Raw genomic sequence first — 23,925 nt, forward strand, 5'->3', positions numbered from 1 at the left:
TATCATTGGCATGTGTCATTGAAGTCATAAGGAATACATCATAATAGCTATTTACTAGCTATTAGCACCATAATGTTGTTTAGCCTTTTGTCCAAAGATTATCAAGGTTACTCTTCCTTGAGCTGAACAATACCTTGAATGCTTTTTGTAGCCCTTCATAAATTTCCACAGCTTTTCAGCTATTCTATATCATGAATAAAATTCTGTTACAGGATAACATTGTGACAGCTAACTTGAAATAGAAAACATAAGGAAATGGAGAAGAGTAAAATGGAACGTGAGCAAATAAGCATTTATTCTATTTTATAATTAAAAAAAAAAAAAGCAAAGATTGGAGCTATGAAGGCTGCTTCAAAAGTAATGCCTCTTATTTTATTATATTGATGTCAGAGGTTGATATTGGTGGTATGAAGCAGCAGAAGTCAAACCTTGCCACCAATATTTCTTTACATATTGTTGCTGTGTGACAAATGGCAGCAGAGGGGCAGTCTGACACAGCAGTGTCTGACATGGAAGTGTGTATGGAACAATAGTTGAAATCTTATTCATGTGGAAAAAATGGCACCCATTGATGTTGATCAATGCTTACTGAACATTTATGGAAACACAGGATGAGAGCACAGTGAAGTGGCGGGTGGTACATTGCAGCCTTGCTGACCACCACAGTGGTTGTCTCTGCTGGTGCAGATTGTTACGAGCATGGCACGAAGGTTCTTGCTCATCACTGATGAAATCGCATAACTAATAGTGCTGACTGCTGAAAATAGTGTTTTACATTTTGTATCTGTTGTAATTTCCATGGAAACAAATAGGAGGCATGACTTTTAGAGAGGCCTACTTACTTTGAACTTGCAGAGCTAGACCTGTGCTGAATGGCTGGATTAAGTTAAAGGAGCTTATCTGAAGGACAGGACACTCGTGAACTTATGCTGAAAACTACAGATATTAACTACATGGGTATGGATATTGGATATGGATCTTGCTAGCTGTCACCCTTACTTTATATTACACCCTGTGTGGAAAGAATAGGGAAAATTTCCTTCCTGAGGACCAGGTACACTTTCAAAGCTTTGGCCACATAATAGCATATGTTAGTGTAATAACATGTATTCATAACAAAATAAGAAAGAAGAATCAAGTGAATTCTGGTCATAACCCGTCCCCACACTGAAGGCTTCCCATTTCAACTCAGTGACAATGTCTACATAATAACCTTTTTTCAATTATTAGACATAAAAAAGTTGTGTAAGAAAAAAATAAAAACCCTAATTCTATACCAAATAATTAATCTATCATCATGACACCAACTGTCCATCTTCTAAATGCTCTAAAGGATAAAAATATCTCAAAAATCAAGTCCAGCATGAGAAGAACCTGAAATGTATTAGCAAGGGTTTAATTTACAACCAGCAAGCACTGTTCAAAGCTCTGCCAATTCAGACTGCTGTGATTCTGTTTCTAGGTGTTTTAAACCCCTGGAAAGCAGTCACAGCTGGATGGCTTCAGCTGTGGTACACAGATAGTGCAGCATGACATTTCTTATGCTGTTATGAAAGAGAGATTACTGAGGGGGAAAAAAAACAAAGATAAACTTGTTAAGGGACTATTTTGTCTTTGATCCATGAAAACAGTAATACTAACCAGTGACCAGAGTATAAAAGCTAAACAAGCACTTTATGTCACCTGTACTCACTTCTGTGTCAGCATGTTAATGTCCAATATAAGGGACAGGCCCAGTTCTTCAGCCTCATTATCAGAATGTTGAGGCTGAGAATCTGGCTCCAAAATAGCAATAAGACACTTTGGACCTATTTATCAGTTTTATGTCATGAAGTGCAGTGGTATTATTCACACAGAAAGAACAGTAAGGCAGCAAAAATTCAGGCAATTTGAGAAGAGCCTGGAAGAATAGTACAGAAGGTGCTGACCCTTCTCCCCAGTCATGCTCACTGGAGTTCCGTACAGGAATGAGGTTCTAATGTGTCATTCAAACCTCTGGGTTCAAATCCTGTGAAAGGGCACTGTCCAAACCTACAGCATTACAAGTGATTTCATCGGCTTTAAGGTCAGAAATATGCCCTTATTTATTCTGTATCCACACAAAATATCTAAATTTTCAGCCGATAATCTGTAAAATATGTGAATGGTGTGCTTTAGGAACTAAATATAGAATATATATTTGAGCAAGTTCACAAAATATTTTCAATATGGAAGCAACCATTATCTGAGATGATCAGACACCCACCATCTCTGGCTGGATGAGGTGATACTGGGTGCCATCAGCCAGGGTGATGAGATGACTCTTGTTCTGGAGCTAGACAACTACTGCCTGCTGTATAACTGCTTGGAATGCCCTCTGCTTCTCTAGGCAGTATAGTAATGTTCCTCACTATGCAATCACACCTTCACCCAGAACTAAGAATTCTAGTAAAGAATTCTAGTAAAAATTTTACAGTTTGTAATGCTAAGCGTTGCTACATGGAGCTGTCATTTATTTTAAAAAAAAAAAAAGCATTCCTCCATTGCCAGATATAGAAGTAGCCACATGTGAATGCCATGGGGAAGTACTTGACTGCCATTCTGTGCTCTTCTGGTGATTATCATTGAATCCATGGGTAAAAAACATCTCAGCATGGAAATTACTCCTTGGGTAAAGGAACTTCTTTCTGAATGCACATGGGATTCAGTCCAGTGCCTATATACACACATTATTTTTAAGTGCATCACTTAAGTATATAAATTTAGACATGTATTTAAGTGTTCTGCTGGATCAGAGCCATAATGAATGGTTATGTTATGAATTTATGAGCTATATTTTTTTAAAAAGCAAACATATTTTTGAAAACACTGCACTCAAGTGTTTCTGATTAATTTAAGGGCTTTCAAACTTACATTTCTAACTCCTGCAAGGAGATTTGTACCCTAATTCACTTAGCTGCATGTTTTGACAAACAGCAAATTATTACATGCATTTTTTAAGATACAGTGACTAGACAATCAAAAGCTTTCAATTAAATTGCATCAGAATATTTAACTTATTTTTTGTAGTTGCTTATACTGTACTGAAAATATATAAAATGTCACCAGTTCCAAATTATACCATATTACGTTCAGTATGCTTATGGGAAGAGGACTAAAGGAATGCAGGGCTTTGCCTAGTATTGGAAATACGGAGCATCACTCTCCAGTTATTCTAGCCATGACTACATCCACTGGAATCTATATGAACCACTCAATATGAATGAAGTGCTTCATAAGCCATGCTTATATGCCTGAGGCTATCGATACTCTTTTCCTAAAGTCTTCCCCTTTTTGAGGAAACAGAGAAATGAGAAGCCTTAGATAAGAAACGACGATCTGTTCAGTCATGTCTCTGTACTGGAACTACTTCTCTCATGTCCCTCATAACTTGTGCAAGAGGACACTGGACTTTCCTTATGATATCATGGCTCTCTGGAGACTTGCAGATAAACTCCAGGTGTCATTGCTCCCTACTCTCCCCGGCTGGCTAGCTGTAGGTAGAAGACTTCGATATTCTACCAGTAGCACTGTGTGGAATGAGCAGGAGGGCAGGACTCCTGCTTTACGTGCTTTTGTGTTTGCCGCTAACCAAACTACCGTGTTTGCAGGGAGAGTGGAGGATGGCAGAACTTACAACAGCTAAACCCGAGATGACTTTGGAATTTCACATCTTATGGTCAGATGGTTTCATGACAGGAAAACAGCATGATCACCCTCGCTGGATAATAGGTAAAGCTCTTCCTCTGTGAAACAGTTTAGCACCACACACTGATGGTGACTAGGATCACTGCATACACCTTCTCTGGCAACTCGGCTTCCTTCTGCAATAGTAGCCTCAGAAAATAGTGTTTGCTCAGCAGATTTCAGTCCATATTTCTGTCACTGTTGACAAGGCTGGAATTGACTTCTCTGGTGAGTTACTGTTTTTACCCTGGGTGCCTTTATTGGCTTAGTTTAGACTGTTACAGCTTAATCATAACAAAGTCTTCTTCAGGAATAAATCAAAAGTTCGCCAGAGGCTGTGTCTTCTTTCCCTCGGAGGATGTTGATTTAATTAAATGATTTGGTAGAAATACATTGACAAAATTACCTAGATTAAAAAAACACTATTGGATATTTAGGTTGCTTGTGTGAAGTATATAATTTTGAAATGAAAATTAAAAAGCTACAAGGAGATAAACCAACACAGCTTTTTCAGTATTTCTGAAATGAATATCTTCCCTTCTATGTTCCAGTTTCTCAGACATTAAAAATAAAATGCTTTTAGAAGCTGAGGTGTCAGGATTTCCTAAAGAACAGAAATCCTCAATTCTGACAAGCTCTGAATTCCCTTGCACTCAGCTCAGAAGCTGCAGCAGTTGCAGATGTGTCACTTACATCACTCTCATTCTTTGTGATCAGTGTTAGCTGCTGACAATCCTACAAGCCTAAGCTGCTCTCATTCCATATTTGTATGGAAAAGACGTGCACACAAGGCATGAAATAGAGTAGATCAGGACAGATGATTCATCTCCAGCCTCTTTATCATATCATTTATGATTCCCTAAACGCTCTGTTTCTGAGGTATTTGAAGATTGTCTCTTTTCACCTCATCCCATGCGGATTAAAATGGGTGAGTGATTAAAGTGGATGGGTGCAATTACACTTCATCCTACTACTTTGCCTCAAATTTTGTCATGACATGAATTTCTTGATGCAAGAAGCACTCAAGACTGTAGGAGGAGGAGACATTTCTATCATCTATTCTGATCTCCTATGTAAAAAAATAAATTGTACCCAGTACCTCTGAGACAAGGAAATGTATTCCTTGGGATGAGAAGTACAGAAGCTAAAATCCCAGGTGGCACAAACTGAATGCAGATATATCGTTCCCAGTAGCTGCACAAGACAAAAAAATTCTGAGGCTTGAATCCAAAAAGATACTACTATGTACAGAAAAGCAGAAGGTGATTATAATGATATTCCTCTATGCTGTATTTTGCAGCCACAGAGAATGGAATTAATAACAAGTCACATAAATGGACTGAGACATTCTGAAATAAGCAGTCAACATTTCTAGCAGGGGAACCAAGCCAGTGGGTAAAGCCACATGCTGGTCAAGGAGAGACAAGAGATAATGGAAGGCAATCAGCAAAGGAGAAGCAAATCCTGATGCCAAAGAGAGTATTCCCTTTTATTTCAAGGGGAAGAGGACTTAGTTCCATATATGATTAATCATCTTACAAACTGTAAATTAAAAATTAAACTAGAAAGAAAATCCTTCTTACATTCCCAAAGTTCTGCTTTCTCTTGTTTGATTTCATGCAGGCTAAACACATAGCAAAATCCAAGTCTACCCATCGAGTTCTTGTAATGCTTCTAATTTCCTAAACTAGTAAGACTTTCCCTGCAGAGCAAAATACAGCTTTGATTTCCTGGTGTCCACTGAAATTGTTCCCTGCCCTTTGAGACATCATTAGTACATTGTAAGAAGGGCACTACAAAGTCTCCAGAGCAATATATGAAATGCTAAGAGAGGGGGAGAAAATACACCGTAATAGTTTGGAATAAGCAAAGGCCACATCTCATGGGTCCCTGCTCCCAGACAATTTATATTCTTAGCTCTTCCCTGAATGGGTGGAGGAGAGCCAACTCACCCTTTGTCCTCACAGAAAGCTTTAAACGAAGCTGAGGAAGGCTGGTCACATGCAGGACAATCCATACACCTACAGCTTCCAGCGTGGTTCCAGCAGCCTGCTCCAAAGAAGGCAACAGGAGAGGCAGAACCAGGGCAGGAGCACCAGGGAGAAGCACCGTAGAGGTGCCAGCAGTTGGGAAGAAGGCCTCACGCTGGGCATGGGGGCAGCCCACGTGCTCACAGTCCACTTGAAGGCTTCTCTGCTAGGTCTTGTGGAGAGATGTGCCACCTTCGCTCCAAACAGCCAGTAAGAAATAAAACGAGACCATTAGCTCTACCCAGAGGTTCCCTCACCGAAGCTGAACTCGTCTGGCATGCACTCCTGAAGCCCAGCCAAGAATTTCCTGTAAGCCATAGCTGGTTATTTTCTTTTTCAGGAAAAAAAAATGGATCTGGTAATAATAAGGGCCACCCAGGTGACCTGTATCATAACAGATATACATCTGACATGGTATGTGTACATGGTTCCTACACCTTAATGTTATCACAGATTAATACTTAAGTGCTTTTTTTACTCTAAGCATTATACCCTCCTAGCCTTTGTACTTTGTGAAGAATGACTGCTTCCTATCAAATGAAAATTAATGCACATTTTGACAGAACAAAGATATTATGTCTCCACATTTGCAAAACATTACCTGATGCATAAATTTTGTATGGCTTAACATGTTATTAACAGTACTTTAAATGTTATGTCCTTTTTTATTTTAACATGTATATCTGAAAATAGCCCCTTTCAAATTGACTTGCAGTAATGTCTTTAAAAGCAAACTTTATACATAATTTGCTGCACACACAATTATCTGAGTAAGTTGCATAGTTTAAACAAGTTTAGTTGTGCTTTGTAGCAGAACTCACAGTAATTACTCATCTCTTAAAAATACTACTTGCAGATGTGAAAGATGATACATTTAAGCATTTTTGTGACATCTAGACATTAACAATATGAGTTTTTGTCACTCTTCCACTGACTTCTGTTGTTCTCCATCCTTACACTGATATTAGATAGGGCATGGACATTTAATGGACACAGCTGAAATAATTACAAACGCAATTTTTAAAACTCCATTGTCAGGAAGGGAGAATTAAGAACTTGGGTTGATTTGAGGTATCCAGCCCTCAGGAACATACTATGGTTGTATGCATTAAGCTTTGTTGGTTTTACCATGTGTTACATTTAGATTAAAAATAGAAGGCACAGGTGTTTTACAAGGCGCCATAATTAAGTCAACCAACAAAATTAAACATTACATTACCAAGCCAGGGGTCTATATCTCAGCAGTGACTTCTTCCAATGCATTTTCATTTGAGGAATTTATTGCTTCTGAAAAGGGGCCAGGGTATGTCTGTGCTATGCAGTTCATTCCTTGTGCCATACCAATGTCTCCTCGAGAACTGAAGGTAGGGCAGGATCTAGTCCGTGCATAGTTTTGTTGGAGTCCAGCTTGGCCAACCATCTCACTCACAGTGTTCACCGGCGAAGCCCTCCATCTTTGTCTCTGTAGTTGCTCTTCTTTACACTTAATGGAGTACCAGGCCAGAAAAATAAAAAAGAATCCTACAAACTTGAGAGCAGCAGCCAACCCAAAGTAGACAAAACGAAATGAGGTGACATCGTATTCCCAACAAGATCCTTGTACGCCACAATCCTGTTGCCAAAGCATGCATGTGGTATCAATAACAGCCCCAAAATAAATTGGAGTGGGAATGTAAGCTGAAATAAAAATAGCAACAGCATTAATACGTGTTAGCAGATAGAGGAAGACTTCCAAATAAACTATGTATGCATGTAAGCCAAACAGGTGTAGGTCAAGAAGTTCCGAGATTTCTACTGCTCTATTCTTCCCACCATCAGTACTTATCCCACTTAGGAACACCATATAAGTGACAGTGTTGAAGTAAAGACAGCTTAGCAACATCTTACAACAGCTACTGCTCCACTCTGTAGAGCCCAGCCAGCTCTTCATGAACTATTTGTCCCCCCAGAGAAACTCCAGTGCTCTCAGGAAATAAAATCAGCAGGAAAAAAAAAATGAGATGTTATCTCCACAGTATTACTCGTTGAACATCCATTACCCATAAGCTGGGAAAGAGCAGATTGCTGCTTTAGATTAAGGAGAAAAAGCCACAGAAAATTGCAAAACATTTCTCTTACCGAAGAAGGATGGAAGTAATAAGACCACTAGAGTTTCAATCTCTCTTTTGAAGGTATCTTCCTCAGAAACCGAATTTAACATCTAAAATTGCCAGACCCTTAAATGCTCTGTTTTCCCTGGAAATATGACACCTTTAAGATGAGTCAGAAAGGGCCTTCCTCAAAGAAAACTGTTGCCTTACTGACCAGATGCAGCCACGAGTACTTTTCCTCACGTTATCACATAGAATAATCACCGCTTGTTCTATTCATTACTATATTGCTTGCTCCATTCATTATATACTATTTGGTAGTAGCTGAACACCAGAACCAGTTGGGATTTTAGGCGTTCAAGAGGATGAGCACTGGCACTTCATCTTCTTTTCCAAGTAATTCCAGTTTCTGTCCTCGAATATGCAATATTATTTATGGCAGAGGAGAAGGACTGAAGACAGACACAATCCTGCTATGGACGTGTTTAGAAGACCAAAGTTGTTCTTACTATGTCATCTAACTGGATCAAGAAATTACCAATTGTTGTCAAAAGAAAATATTAATTTGTCAAAAACCAAATCATGTCAGGTAGGGTTTTTAAATAAAACTTGAAACTGTTAAAATACTTCTTTCTGGGACAAAAATATCATTCCAGAACGTCAATAATAAAAATAAATGTTTTAAATACATTCTCAGTGACAACATTTTCAGAAGCTATTAATTCTAAGTTCCTAATACAATCAGCCAGGTCATTAGTGGCACATTTATGGAATTTTAGTACTTTAATGTTACATTTAAGGCATCACAAACCTTTTGGAAACTCTGCGGTTTCTGTGAAAGCTTAGTAGCTACATGACTTACCAAGAGTTCGTAACAGAACAAACTGCATTCCTAGTGCAAAGGGCCGTTCCCCATCTTCCACAGACCTAGCAGACAAAAATAAACTCCTTTACAAACTAGTCATCATAGTCACTATGGACTGTTCTGACTTTACATCCTGGATTTTTTTCTGAGCTATAATAAATTTTTGTCAACATCCAAACAGTCTGGCTAAACATTCTTCCATTTCAACATAAGCAATAGGAGATTCCTTTCAATAGTTAAAAAAAAAAAAAAAAAAGTCAAGCTTTCAAAGCACTGAATGCACAGTAGTGATATTTCACAATGCCTCAACAATTTCAGTAAATCACAAGTTATTTTTTAAATCTTAACTAAAATATCTGAAATTCAGATAGGCAACTTGTAGTGACACTGGAATAGAAGATAAAGAACAAACAGAAAAACTGCAGTCAGATAGTCAAGATTTTCAAGCCAAGAACTCAGCCAGAAACTGAAAAACCAGAGAAATAACTTGGGCCACAAATCTTGGACCAACGTGCTGTGCACAGTACGTGGCATTGCTGTTCCGTGGACTAGGGGGAGGGAGGCATTCTCTTCTTCGATGAGCATTACAAATTCTGCTGAATATTTCTCTTATGTGTCTCACTAAAGTGAAGCTCTCTGCAGTATTAATGTTCACTGGTTGCAGTTTACGTTTCCATAACTGCAGTACAGTGACAATGTGTTCTTATTGTTCTTACTGTGCAGGTGGAAAAGTCAGAGAAGGAACACAAGTCCGAGGTATCCAAATGACAGTGGAATATCAAGGTGGTATGTTTTTATTTGTTCTCTCTATATATGGTCTAGAAATTGTTGGACATTTCTTGTTTCCCAAAGTGCATTATCATGCAAATATTCTAAATTCTTCTGACACAGACACTGGTGACAGCAAGCACAGCAAAAACAGGTACGTGAGCCTATATCTTTGTTCCTACCTGAGTGTCACTATGATTGCTGATGGCTGGGCGCACGCTGTAATAAGGGTCACTATGAAGAGAAATATCAGGAATGGGATAAGTGTGTTGCAGGTTCGATCGCACTTCCCAGAAACAGCATAGCCGTTCTCATTCAGGTAGGTTTTGACAATGACCAGCCGGAGCTGGCTGCGCTGGCCCACTGTCGGCGGGGTGATAACCTGGCGGCTTTGGACACAGGCGCACTCTGTGTAATTTCTTACCTGGGGAGAGGGGAAATGGGAAACAGAGAACATTTCCACATGAAAACTCATGTGAGAAAGACATGGTATGTCCTATGTAACCTTCACAGCAAGCATCAAATACTTCCCAATCAGGGTTCTACAGTCTCCAGCATCATGATCCCACGTACAGTCAAAATTACCACTCTGAGAGGTTTCAAAGCTGGCCCAAATGTCCCATAATAGATCTGCTTTCCCATTGCTCATAACTTCCACTAGTTCATAGAATCATAGAATGGCCTGGGTTGAAAAGGACCACAATGATCATCTAGTTTCAACCCCCTTGCCATGGGCAGGGTCACCAACCACCAGACCAGGCTGCCCAGAGCCACATCCAGCCTGGCCTTGAATGCCTCCAGGGATGGGGCATCCACAACCTCCTTGGGCAGCCTGTTCCAGAGTGTCATCAGCCTCTGTATAAAAAACTTCCTCCTAATATCTAACCTAAACCTCCCCTGTCTCAGTTTAAAACCACTCCCCCTTGTCCTATCACTATCCACGTTTGTAAACAGCCGTTAGGCAAGCAACAGTTAGGCAAGCATTTATAAAAATAAGAGTTTTTGAGAACTTTGCAGAAAGAATTCAATCACTTCTAACAAGGATGCTGGAGGAAAAGATTAATTCTGGTATATTATCAAAACTATGAGGAAACAACCTTCAAGCAGTACTGACAATACCATATTCTGGAATTTGGCAGGCTGTTCACTGTCATCTGCAGGAGGTATCTTCTGCTATCTCTATGGTATAACCTATCTAGACTTGGATAAAGAGCAGAAAGCTGTGTTTCACACATGGAACCCAGCATGGAAACTTTCAGCTGAGTGTGGAGTGTGGATATGGATGGGATGTGGACAAAAGGAAAAAGAGAATAAGGTGAACAGAGAGAATTAAACAGTGATATTGGAAGACACGAGGGATTCTTGAATGGACAAGAGTTGAAACTAGCATGAAAAGATTGTGCAGTAAACTGGCATTTCAGAGGCAAAGGATAGTGTGATCAGAGCCATATGAGGAAAAGCTAGGTCAGAAACAGGCTCTCATTACATCTTTTCTACTACAGTTTTTTAACGGCAAAAGTTTGTGTGGTGACTGAGAATATTCCTGTGTTAGGGAAGCAGATCAGTGCACGCATAACACTAGAGGCTTTGATTTTTATGTTCATATTCATAAGCGTAGGACCACATATGCACAGAATCTACATTACAAGACCATCTTAATATTGCAAATTTAAGCACTCAGACATCAGGAAATAACCGAATTAGGGTTGCCTGTCAACTTCAATTTATACTCTTATTCACAGCTGTGTTATGGCAGCACCTTATTTTTATTTTTTTTCATGGGATTTAGCTGAACATCCTAATGAGAATTTATCCAGTATTTTACTACACATTTTTAAAATATGATCCCAAGCATTCTTCTGTTCATGCTAATAAAACTCTACTACAGAGCAGCTCATATTTCATATGGATTTTTTTTTAATCAAACTCATCATTATAGCTTAACATTTTCAAAAAGGTGTAATTTATCTTCAAACAGCTGAGATGAGGCACTGATGGTTTTATCTCTATTTTGTAGCTGAGTAATTGAAACAAATAAAAAGTTTCAGTAAAGTGAGTGGCAAATTTAAGGGAACAAAGATCCCTTTCTTCTAGAATATTTTTCCTTATATATAACTTACTATTTCCTAAACACAACTTTTTTCTGCCTTCAGATAAAGATTTAGGCACTCAGTGCTTCTGCAGAAGACACTTCTGACTACTGCTCATGCTGATCATCCAGAATATGAAGAATAAAAAATTAGTCACCAACTGGGATAAATTTTTGAGTGACTTGCCCAGTATTGCTTAGGAATGGAAGCAATAACAGAATCCAGTTTCTTAGGTTCTTCGTTTCAAGGTAGCTCTCCACTGTCTAAAACCACAAGTATTTGTTTCCTTCCTACAGTCTTCATCTTAATCTCCTTGTTGCTTCCAAATAGGCCTCCTACAGAAAACAGTCTTCTTTAGTACACAATCTTCGCTCATCATCAGAGAAACCAAGTTTGTGCACTGAGACAGAGATCTTATGCATGAGAAAATCTGGAGTTTACATAAACCAGTTCTGAATTCCACATGGGCATCCTTTTGCCTAATTCCAATTTTTAAGTGGCTAATTTTGAAAGCATTATATTCTATAAGCTTAAATCCTGATGTTATACCATAGCAACATTTTGTGTGCTATAGAGTGACCTAAGCTTGTAGACATTTCTAAAAGCATTCTACATCAAACATTATTTTCTCAAGAAATGTATTTTCCTACTCAATTCTTTTTTCCACTGTCAACCTTCAGGTGATGAAGGATCTTCTCTTAAACCATAGTAGAAAACAGTGTGTTTCAAAATCTGTGTTAAAGAGTACAAATTACCAACGTACTTCCCTATTAAATGAGTTATTAGCATCAGTTTGATATCAGGTAAATTGTAGCCTAGATTACACAATTGGGCCAAAGGAACTTTCTACTACAGACTAGGAAGACATTCAAAATGAAAATAAAAACAAAATAAAAATAAAAACAAACAAAAAAACCCACTGTTCTAAGTTTGTTCTAAGTGGAATCTACACAGGAACCTGCATTTATGAAACATTATCCAGTCAAACTTGAGATAGGGAAATGCTCATGTTCATAGGCTGGCTCAGAACTGCAAATCAGCAGACTGATACGTTATAAATAAGCTTTTTGGAATGTACAATCAAGCCCTCAGAAGATCAATGTTTACATTACTTCCTGTCTTTCTTAATGATTTTTTTTTACAGTTCTGTAACAGAAAAATTCAAGGGTTTGCCTTTCGTATTAAATGAGCATATAAATACCACTCTTTTGTTTGGAGGGTCAAATTGTACCTTTCAGTCCAGTATACTGCAAGATTCCCATGGTATAACTTTATCAGCAGGATGCCTCTCCTCAGCCCAGCATAACTGAAAGACTGGGCTGTAACGGATAATGCATATCCAAGAGAGAAAGTGGATTATTAACATCCTTTAGTTTCTGGTTACATGAGTTCAAAGGTAATTATATACCATGAAGGGGTCTGGAGAGGGACAGGATGATGGCAAAGCTGCTTTACAAGAGCAGAATAAATGGGCAGTCTTTATTTACCAACACAAACAAAAGACCTATCAATGCACTAGTGCAGGTGGTACAACCACTAACGTGAAACAAGGAGCCCAACACAAACAACAGTGGCTTTCAACAGGCCATTATAAAACTTACAAAGGAGTTTAGAACATTTTCCAATTACCAGAAAAGTTAAGTTCTTCCTTCCATTCAACAAGGAAACGACAACAACAACAAAATACACAACTACTATTAAAAATAACATTGACGAACTCGTGAAAAGACTGCATGCTTCAAGGACAGATGTTGGCTCTAGAAACAGAGCAGTCTTCAATCTGCTCCAGTCCTGATGGGCCACTCATGTTTGTAGGTAGGTGGGTGAAGGACTTACCCCTGTACTATGGTTTCCACCATTGATGCAGCCAGCCAGGCAAGGATTAAAATACGTTATTCCATCTGATCCACAGACAGGCTCATACTCATGAATTTTACATCCACAGTTCACATTACAGCTCCCAGTGAGATTCCTGTGGGCCATGGCAAGAGTGGGACTGAAAAAAGGAAAAAGAACATGCTAGTAGAGCAAGCACAGGTATCCTGCTGTTCAGAGGAGAAAACATCCTACTCATTAACACTGGAACTTACACTTGATCATTACAGAAAGACTGCATTAACCCTAGGTCATATGCTTGATTTGAAAAATGATTTGCTCAGATGAAAGCCTTAGATATCTCTGCCAACAACTGAAAGAACAATATAGAAGTAATTCCAAAGTTTAAACCTTGTACATCATTTGTGTGAGTGTTATATTTTAAACCTTGTACATCATTTGTGTGAGTGTTATATTTTATTCTCCCTATTTTTCCTTTTAAAAGTTAAGACATTTTATACAAGGTGAGCTGCAGCAATTTGCTGTTGATTAGTAGAGAAGAGCCCAGTGATGAGACGTGAGCATTATGTGAACTAATTAGCCATCTCTTCCCACATACCAACTGCTCCAGAAAGGTAATGCTTGTATTACTGATATGCACAGTTGAAAAATACAACAATCTCCCTGATCTTCTACATATGGAAGATCACCATGCTATTACTAAACATCTCGAAAACAGCCACCGTGCCATCTCCCTGGACTTTTCCCCGAGATACAACCAAAGCCCAACTTTCAGAGTTCTCTCACAAAGAGTGTAGCTGTAAGCTCAGAACCAGTGAGTTCCAGTGTGCAGCTCACACCCAGAATGGAGAGTCTGTCAAAAAAAATCTATCCCACTGTGGCACTGCTTTACCAGCGCTACCGCAGCAGCTCAATCCAGAAGTGGCACAGGCAGTAATAGCAGAATCCATACGCATAAGATCACAGATTCATTGTCATCAGATTCATCATCAGATGTTACAAAATACAGTGGTCAAATGCTACTTTTTGCTACTTGTAGAAAGAAATCAGCTCTGCTTACAACTGATGGTCAGATGGCACTAACAGAGGTTTTGATTTTTTGATTCCAGTTCACAAAGTGGGATGGTGATCAATTCCTCCATCTGCTGCCTGGTCCACCACATCATTCCAGCCCTGCCCAGAACAACTCCCAGTTCACTCTCAAACTGCCAGCTCTCGGAACAACTACTAGGAGAGTGACCCAGCTGCTTCCTGCCCTGAAGCAATGACCATGGTGGCAGGGGAATTTTAATGCTTCTGGGTATGGTGAGGGCTTGGAGTGCAAAGCAAAGGACAAGAAAGTCTTTTACAGTGAGGATGGTGAGGCACTGAGACAGCTTGCCCAGAGATGTGGTAGATGCTCTTTCTTGGAGACATTCAAAGTTAGGCTGGGCAGGGCTCTGAGCAACCTGATCTAGCTGTAGATGTCCCTGTACACTGGGGGGGGGAATTGGACTAGATGGCCTTGAAAGGTTCCTTCCAATTCTAAGGATTCTGTGATTCTATGAGGAAAAACATTAGCAGACATATCAACCTCACTGAAAGAGAATAATAAAACACCTAGATAAATTCATATACAGATCCTGGTAATATACTAACAAAGTTTAAAAAAATAAGAAAGGTAAAGTGGATACTCATTGTTTCTTCATAAATTAAAAACAGACTGTAACAATTAGAATCAGTGTAAATATATGAGTTCCAGTGTGCTGGATGCAAGGTGTCCAGTTTGTCTTACTGGGTTTTTCCCAGACATTAGAATATATTAATGAAAATCTACAACTTCAGGAGAATAATACCTTCATCAGTGGTAAAGGGGGCTGCAGGTACCATCCTACCCTCTCCTGTATTCTGAGCGCAATCCGACCCAGAAGACCTGAACTTCTGTCAGAAATGGCAGTTTGGCCCTTTTAAACACAAAGTAGATACTGAGCTCCATTAGGGCACGGATATTAGCATATGTGCTGTAAGCAAAACTCTTGCCCTGGGAATTATGTTGGTATGCATAGCATCCACACCAGGCACTGCAGTGCAATGCTGGATTAACTGTGCTGCCTTGTTTGCCCTGCTGTTGGTATTGCTCAGTGATGCCACAGAGAGGCCACTGCTGTTTCAAGCCAGCTCAAGTGTCTTCTCTAAACAGAACAGTAGGTATCCGGAGGATGTTTGCACCTCCTCAGCCATGCAGGAGTTGAACAAGAATCTGAACTGGTTTGGGGGCTGCTGTTTGCTTACCTTAGCTCTGTAATACTCAGCTACAACAGCTGTAAAGGCAAACAGCTACCATCAGACTTACTGTTTCCCAGCAACACCGTGGACAATAAGGGATGTTCTTCTGCTCCCATCTTCCATACCCAAACAGATCAGAGGCTTGGCTCAGGAACACTCCACACATAATGCTTGTTATCCATGTTATTTGTCACCTCACCTCCCATCATCAGTGATGCTAAGTGGTACGACAGCTGCTTAGTAACTTCCACCTGATTCGTTTCTAATGTATTTAAACACTATTTGCTCTTGCTGAATATGCTTGTCTTTCCAGCTGTGCACTTTTGCAGCTGATCTAATGTTGCTAAGTACCTTTTAAATATTTATTGACTGTCTACTGATTACACAAATCAGGTCCACAAATTTAGCTCTTGGAGCTACTTTGCACTTTGTGGTCTAGTTGGATGTTAACCAAAGCCTTTCTGAATGTTTTCTTCCTCGTCCATAAACAAACAAGGTACAGTTTTAGAAACATTGCAGCTTGAGCAGGAAATTAAATATCCAGGACTGATATGTCTCTGTTGCCTTCCCAGCTATCAGCTGAAACCTGTCTCATTATATCATGCTGGATTTCAGAAAGCAATATGAAGCAACATGTCATACACCACCAGGCAGATTTTTCCAGTAATTTCCCAACAGAACTTTTTGTCTGCTGGAAAACATCCAAATCGCCAAAATATTTCCCATGAACATACTGACTTCAGCAATGATGTGACAGTATTTTATCACAGAAACAGGAGAGGCAGCATTTTTGGATTTTGACAAGCTCCTTGGCAGCCTGCTGAGCTGGATGTCCCAGATGCCTAAATATTTGGGGTAAGCAGAGCTTCCCAACCTGTGTGCAGGAAACCCTCGTGATGATGCCCTGGCTTCCAGCTTGTGGACAGGACCAAGGGCATCTGAGGCTGCCAGGAAAGGCACAGCTCAGATTCCCCTCTCCAGCCTTTCTCACTCTGTAAAATGCATTCTTCTGACCTCTTATCCCTTCTCATTAAAGCTGTCTCAGCAGTAGATGATTTTTGGGCTGCTTCCCAGTGGCTCCGCTTACATAGTCCACTCACTTGAGCTGCATTGCTAAATATTAGTATGACACACAGGTTAGGAAATCAGCTTAAAAATAAAGGTGAATGAAATCAGGCATGCAAGAAATTAGAAGCATGAACCCGGAAACTGAACTGAGAGTGCTGTGAAAATTTAATCTTAGGGACTTCTTTATTTTGCCGGAAAGAAGATTTAACTTTACAGATACGCAAAGCAAATACGTTCAACTTAATAACAAGTTACTGCAAGCTGTGTCTCCCCAGCTTTCATCACCTCTTGTACAAATAAATTACAGTATGGTTTATTTTGGGTATTTGCTTGCCTTTTTTTTTGCTGCTTAAAACAAATGCCTTGTGTAAAAAGAGATTTTTTTAATTCTCTCTAGAATGTGTAATAGAAAAAAAATCAGCCATTAGCTGATTCAAAAAGCTCATTAGTAGACATTTTTAAAAGTCTTTTCATCTTTATTACCTTCAGTCTTCATCCACTGTTCATTCCTCTTTTAATGACTGGAAACTAATGAAGGACTACAGATGCTGAAGACTTGAAATCTCTACTGACAAATATGCATGTAACCCCATTTCCACCATGTATCATCTGCTATATAGCAGCACACATTATGACAGATCTCTGTGAATACCTTTCCCACTAGTAGAAGCACATATTTTCACATCACTAAGCTGAACCAGCATCTTCTGACACTAGGAGGCTGCCTACTTTCACCAAAGGAAAACAGCAGTGAGCTCTGAATTGCTGCAGAGCACATCACAGATTTACCCGCACTGGTCAGAGAAAGCAGGTTCTTAAGTAAATTGAACCAGAGCTATTAAGTCCTGTTTGTGAACTGTGCCATGAAAAAAGCAGCTTACTTTCAGTGCATCCACTGCAATAGATACATGGGATATATGAGGAACACCTGCCCCACTTGTGTCAGTGGCACAGATGTTGTCAACCCACAGCGCTGCTTCATCTGAGCTGCCAGAGGCATCTGTCACAGAACGACAACTGTGCATGCACACATAGAGACCAGCCCCAAAATACACATTTCCAGAACTATTCTTTCAATTACAGGCAGTGACTCTGCTCTTTTCATTTAACTTGAGGTTTGCTAAACATGCAAGGATAAAACTCAATTTTTGCATTTGTTCCCTTCTCAGGGAGACTGTTCTGTGTCTCCATGACTCACTATTGGTAAAGATAATGAAGAGAAGACCTTTATTAGATGAGGCTGATGAAAAAAAAAAAAAAAAAAAGAAAAAAGCAACTCTCGTTCCTAACATTGTCTAAATTCTGTTCTCCTCTACAACTATTGCTCTGTGGAAGGCTTGTGGCTTTAGAATAAAGCAAGAAAAGGGAAATAATAAGGCAGGACATACTGTCTGGAATCTTTAGAGCTGTGACCTGTTATTTCAGATATTCAGACTTGTCCTGAGACCCCATTTATGCTGGCAGTTTATGCACAGATGCTGGAAAAAGGTGGACCCTCATCCATGAAACTACAATCTAAATGAAATGAAGATAAACAAAACCAATGCCTGACTATCTTTTGGTAACATCTAAAAACAGAGTTGCTTTGGACATGCTTTTATTAATATTATTTGGACTGCTGCAGTAACCAACATTATCGTACACTAAGGAAATACAAACAAAAGAAGAAAATCTCTCACAATTTCTCTAACCTTAAAATTGAGCTATATGACCAAAAGAGTTAACTTGGTGGCAATGTTTTTGGTTTGGTATTGAAGCTTTAAGGCCTAGGATGTTCTGAAAGGCAGAGATCTGCAGCTTCTACTTGGCAAGCAGCTGAAATTGCAGCAATGAAGCAAATTTTGTGTAGCTGTCAAACAAGGGACCCTCTCACTGCGTTAGTTGGATTCCTTCTTTGTTGTCATTGTTCTGATCCAATTAGTCACTGATTCTAAATTAAGAGATCTGATAAGTCTGAAAGAGATACAAGGGTAACAGAAACACAAACTAAGAGTACAAGAGGAAGAATTTCTCTTTTTCTTACATTAAGTGCCTTAGTAACTCAATTACATGCTTTAATTAAACTTTAATTATACTAAAATGACAGAAAGCAATCAGAAGGAACTGTTTTGATTCAATACATGCCAGAAATATGAGAGATGGAACTGAAATAATCCAGGAATCTGTCATTATGAGCTCCCTGGGAGCTTGTTTTAGTTACTTAATATCTCAAAACATGGAAAGAACAAGTCTACAAATCTCCAAAGCAGCTGTTGTCTGCTATTTCCTCTTTGCCCAGCAATTGTGAGATCACACCTGGAGTGCTGGGTCTATTCTGGGCTCTACAGCACAGGAGAGACTTGGATGTACTGGAGAGATTCCAGTGAAAGGTCTTGAAAGGACTGGAGCACCTCTCCAGTGAGGAGAGGCTGAAGGAACTGGGGCTGTTCACACCAGAGAAGAAAAGACTCAGTGGGGATCACAACAGCGTATAAATATATCCAAATTGAGGGTGCAAAGAGGATGGAGTCCGCGTCCTTTCAGTGGTGACCAATGCCAGGACAAGAGTTCATAGGCACAAACTGGAACACAGGAGGTTCCATCTGAACCTCAGCAAGCACTTCTGTGCTGTGCAAATAGAGACCATTCACAGATTTAGGACTTCCCATTCAGATGTTTATTATGATGCAAGAGAATGGTTGCCAGACAGCAGAGCTTGGCACAAGGCTCATTATATCAAATATCAAACACACCCTCAGAGAGGAGGCTGAGGAACCGAACAACAGATTCTGAAATGCTGAGATGTACAAAGCAGAGGTGTCCTTGACCTTCCTCACAGCAGAACTGCTGATGACACACCAACAACAGAAAAACTGCTTGTCTCCAGCATAAAAAAGCAGAGAATTTTTGCAAATGTATTCTAATCTGTGTGCACCTCCAGGGTCCCTGAGCTAGTACAGTGAGAAAAATACTGAGTTATGAAACATTCTGAATTACGACATATCACTGCCTACATCTCTGACTACTGATTTGCACATATTTCTATGTTAACTAAAACCCAACTTATCTATCTCTTCTATACTGGCTTATCTCACTTAATCAAAGGAAAATAACTACCTTTTTAAATGTAAGACAAGAAGAAAGTAGAACTAAACATACTAGTCCAAAGAAGACTCCATGATATGTCTGTGCTGTATGGTATGTCTATACTGCCCAATGCAGCTGAGATCCTCAGGCTGCTGCCAGAGCAGGTAGCCCAGACATCAGATCCGGCACAGTCATGGTAAGGCAGAGCATCATGGACGATAATTTATCCTGAAACAAACCAGCTGTAGTGTTTACCATTTCTCATCTAGGCATGCTGAACTGGCTTTGATGTCTGTACACTGAACAGCACTGGAGCTAGAGAACAAAGTATCTGTTTTATTAAACCTCAAAATGAAAGCATGATTTTTTGTTACATAAAAATTACCTTCTTCGATGTTTGAGTAGAACACTTCCTTACTAAGTAAATTATATGATTGACCACAGTGAACAAAAGAATATTTGTCACATCACATTTAGGTGATTTTATAGGTGAATTTATAATTAGTGAATTTATAATTAGTACTGCTTATTTATTACCATCTTTAACCCCTTTTTATCTCTGCACTAGAAAACTTACACAGAGCTGAGGCTTCAGACACGTGAATCCTGCTTTATCACATGCTAGCAGTTCTCAGTTTCTGATGACATTAGTCTAAGCACACTGATTTTTATACTGATTTTAAAGACCTGACACCCATCAGTACTTTACAAAAATCTGTAATTACTAAGTCTCATCTTTTGTACCAGTAAGAAGAATTAGATGAAGGTGGTCAAGAACTAATGTGATTATACTTGCAGAACAGCTGTGAAGAGACTTCAGTTTCAATTCATGTATTTATTACCACAGAAATGAATTAGATGCACTTACAATTCTAATCTGAATGTTCCAATAACACCAGTTTTACCCGATTTTGATTTAGAAATAGATTTAAACTAAATAACCTTTTCACTGGCAGAAAACAGCAGCCTTTTCATCAACCAGACAGGGACATTCTCATGTTCCACAGTTCAGTTAGTAGTTACAAAAAATTTCAGAGAATCACAGAATGGTTTGGGTTGAAAGGGACCTTAAAGACCATACAGTTAACAACCCTTCCTGCAGTAGGGCTGCCTCCCACCAGCTCAAGCTGCCTAGAGCCCCATCCAACCTGGCTCTGAATGCCTCCAGGGATGGGGCACCCACAGCTTCTCCAGACAAACTGTTCCAGTGCCTCACCACCCTCTGAGTAAAAAATTCCTCCTAGTATCTAATCTAAATCTCCTCTCTTTCAGTTCAAAACAATTCCCCCTTGTTTTGTCACTATCTTCCTGTGCAAAGTTGGTCTATCTCCTGTCTATAATCTCCCTGTAAGTACTAGAAGGCTGCAATGAAGTCTCCCCAGACCATTCTCCTCTCCAGACTGCACAAGTCCAGCTCCCTCTGCCTTCCTTCTCAGGAGTGGTGCTTTAGCCCTCTGATCTTTGCTTCTTCTGGACCTGTTCCATTAGCTGGCACCCCAGACCCGGACACAGTACTCCAGATTGGGCATCAGGAGTGAAGAGTAGATGGGGAACAATAAAATTTACATTTCATTTCTTAATAATTTTCCTTTCTTCATCTATTCCCCCAGGCTGACAATAAACATCACCAGACGATGGACAATCAAGGCGTTCTATTCCCATTTTCTCTGTTTTCCCTATTCTCAGACCAGGATTCATCATCTATGCTACTCCACTCCAGAGCTAGCCCTTTGGCATCAAGCTTTCATTCTAGGTTATTAAGAAAACTAATGAGCACACAAGCTTTCCATCAGCTCATGGCTTTCTCTTGTTCCTTGCCCTATGATTATCATTTGACAGCAACTCAGTAACACACAGCATCAGGTAATGCAAAATATTCTTTGTGTAAACTGTCCTATTCTCTCCTTCCCTTGCTTCCCATTCATCTTCTGTGTTTTTCATTTGGTTTCCTCACTGCCCTAGTTTAGTTCTTTTTCATCCATCTGATCATCTATTTTCCTGCCCTACATTTCTCCCAGTCTCTTCCAATCCTCAAAATTATACACGCAAAGCTGGGAGAGCTTTGAAAGCAAGACATTCAAATGACTTTGATACCCAACAAATAGTCTTATTTAACAGGCAAACACTGTCTCAGATATAGAAGCAAAGTGAAAAACACTGCTTCAGATAGGTTTGCACTCTTCAAATTCTTAGTTTGTTCCTGTTTTTAAGCTATATGAAGAAAGGAATTTTAACAAGAAGTTAATGTGCTTAATAAGAAAGTAAAAAACATTCATGATCAGGATTCCTTGAAACTACTTTCTAGGGAGATAATATTCTCACAAATTTTACTACACTTTCCAAATATCCCTTTTTATTTTTCTTGATGTCATAGCCTAAATCCCTCACTCCCACTATCTTCCCACATCCATATCTTATTTTTCCTGACAGCCTTTTTTAAAGGTTATATTCAGGTCAGCATCCCTGGCAAGAAATGCATGGTGTTTGTACAGCTTGTAAGTTCAGAAGCAATGCACACCACTAACATCAATGGCATATGCCCAAGAAGACTGAAGACCTAAGGTATTAAACAAACCTATTCAGTAATAAACATTACAATCTCTTTAGTATTTTCACAATTTTCATAACAGAAAGCATTCTGAAACACTAAATTCTGAGCAATGTATACAACATATTAGTGTTTTCCTTTGAAAATTGCTGAAGTCCATTCTAACATATTTTCCCATCCATTAGAGAGGTGAGTTATTGCATAGGCTTCATTACAAACTAGATGTAAAAAAGAAGGACCACACAGTATGTGCTCATACTATAATATCATATCCCAATTTGATTGTGCGGATTCTTCAGAACATCAGCCATCAGCATTTACATTTTGTTACCAGGTTTATTGGAAAACTCCAGTGATTCAAAGGTACTTACCCAGTCGTATAAGGTATGTTTATTCCCCCTAGATTAATGCTTTCACATCCAACAATGAAGAGAGTTGAAAAACACAGCAAAGACACACCACTGCAGATCATGGCCAGCTTTGCAGACTCTCTCGCACCAAGTTTCAGTTTTTTGATAATGTAGCCACCTAGGACAATACCAACACCAGCGCTTGGAACAATTATTACACCTGCCAGGAAGAAATTTGAGTGACATTAAAACAGGACCTACAGAAATAGCATAAATAATAACATAGTATTTGTTTAGTTCCCTAACTAGATGATTACAAATGTTGCACTAAGATCTCCATTGTCTGATTCTCTGCTAGCTAGCAAACTGAGTCAGACTTTTCTGGAGCGTTGTCCAAGAATTAATAAAAGCTCCCTTATGATATTACCAGCAGCCAAAGCACTATAAGAGAACTATTGTATTAACAAGCAGAAACATTGCTTTGTATTTATTTCAGCATGCAGATAAGGGATACACATTGCTCCTAATCACTAAAAATGTGAAGAAATCCAAATTTGGACATTCATCAGCCTCTTCCTACTCTCATGATTAAGTCCAGTAAAGCATAGATGCTAACCTAGGGCAGAACCCCTGAAGTCTGTCCACCTGGCAGCACATGCACGCAGCTGGCTTAGAGTTCTGCGTTGTGGTAACTTGGCTCGAGTGAAACAGTGCCTTCCTACATCAGAAGCCCCATTCATTTCAGCTCAACCACTCAATGTGTCAACTGATCAAACGTGAATAAAGAAATTGAGATCCCAGAATCAAAAACTGTAAGTTTAAGCTACAAAATACATGTCTATTAAGTTTCTGTCATTGCTGCTGCTGCTTTATGGTGGCTGTCTGGCAGTTATGTCACAGGGCTGTCCTTACTTCCCAGGGCCAGAGGTGTAGTCAAGTGAGAGAATTTCTTTCAAGCTTCTCCTTGGCTTTGCTTCCCAATAACACGAGAGAAATAAGACCCTTGTTAATAAAGGCATTCTATATAAATACAGAATTTGAATAACTTTTGGCAGCATTATCTGAGGAGAAAGAGTTACGTTAATTATACAAATTCTTAAAGAATTTGTCTTGTTTCTAAAGAAGCCTACAACTATTACTTCAAAATATTTTTAATAATACTGCAAAGCATTCTCATTCTCTGCTAATTTGTCTAAAGGTAAAGGAGATGTTACATTTATCAAAATTTTGAGAACTGTGAAAGT

At 39.3% G+C, this 23,925-nt stretch overlaps 1 protein-coding gene across 2 annotated transcripts in view; it reads right to left on the reverse strand.

Annotated features, from left to right (window-relative positions):
• Nucleotides 1-2,502: 2,502 nt before the first annotated feature.
• The window catches only part of SLCO5A1 (solute carrier organic anion transporter family member 5A1), a 68,694-nt gene continuing 47,271 nt past the window's right edge, over nucleotides 2,503-23,925 (reverse strand). For both annotated transcript variants that reach the window (XM_052704901.1, XM_052704902.1), the window contains 5 exons: nucleotides 22,703-22,901; nucleotides 13,385-13,544; nucleotides 9,641-9,882; nucleotides 8,688-8,752; nucleotides 2,503-7,412 (listed from right to left, as the gene is read on the reverse strand). In XM_052704901.1, the coding sequence (XP_052560861.1) occupies nucleotides 6,967-7,412; nucleotides 8,688-8,752; nucleotides 9,641-9,882; nucleotides 13,385-13,544; nucleotides 22,703-22,901 (1,112 nt within the window). In that variant the 3' untranslated portion in view covers nucleotides 2,503-6,966. The remainder of the gene's footprint in view (nucleotides 7,413-8,687; nucleotides 8,753-9,640; nucleotides 9,883-13,384; nucleotides 13,545-22,702; nucleotides 22,902-23,925) is intronic.

The sequence above is a fragment of the Tympanuchus pallidicinctus genome, unplaced genomic scaffold (assembly GCF_026119805.1).
Source record: "Tympanuchus pallidicinctus isolate F22 unplaced genomic scaffold, pur_lepc_1.0 scaffold5, whole genome shotgun sequence".
NCBI classification, from domain to species: Eukaryota; Metazoa; Chordata; class Aves; order Galliformes; family Phasianidae; genus Tympanuchus; species Tympanuchus pallidicinctus.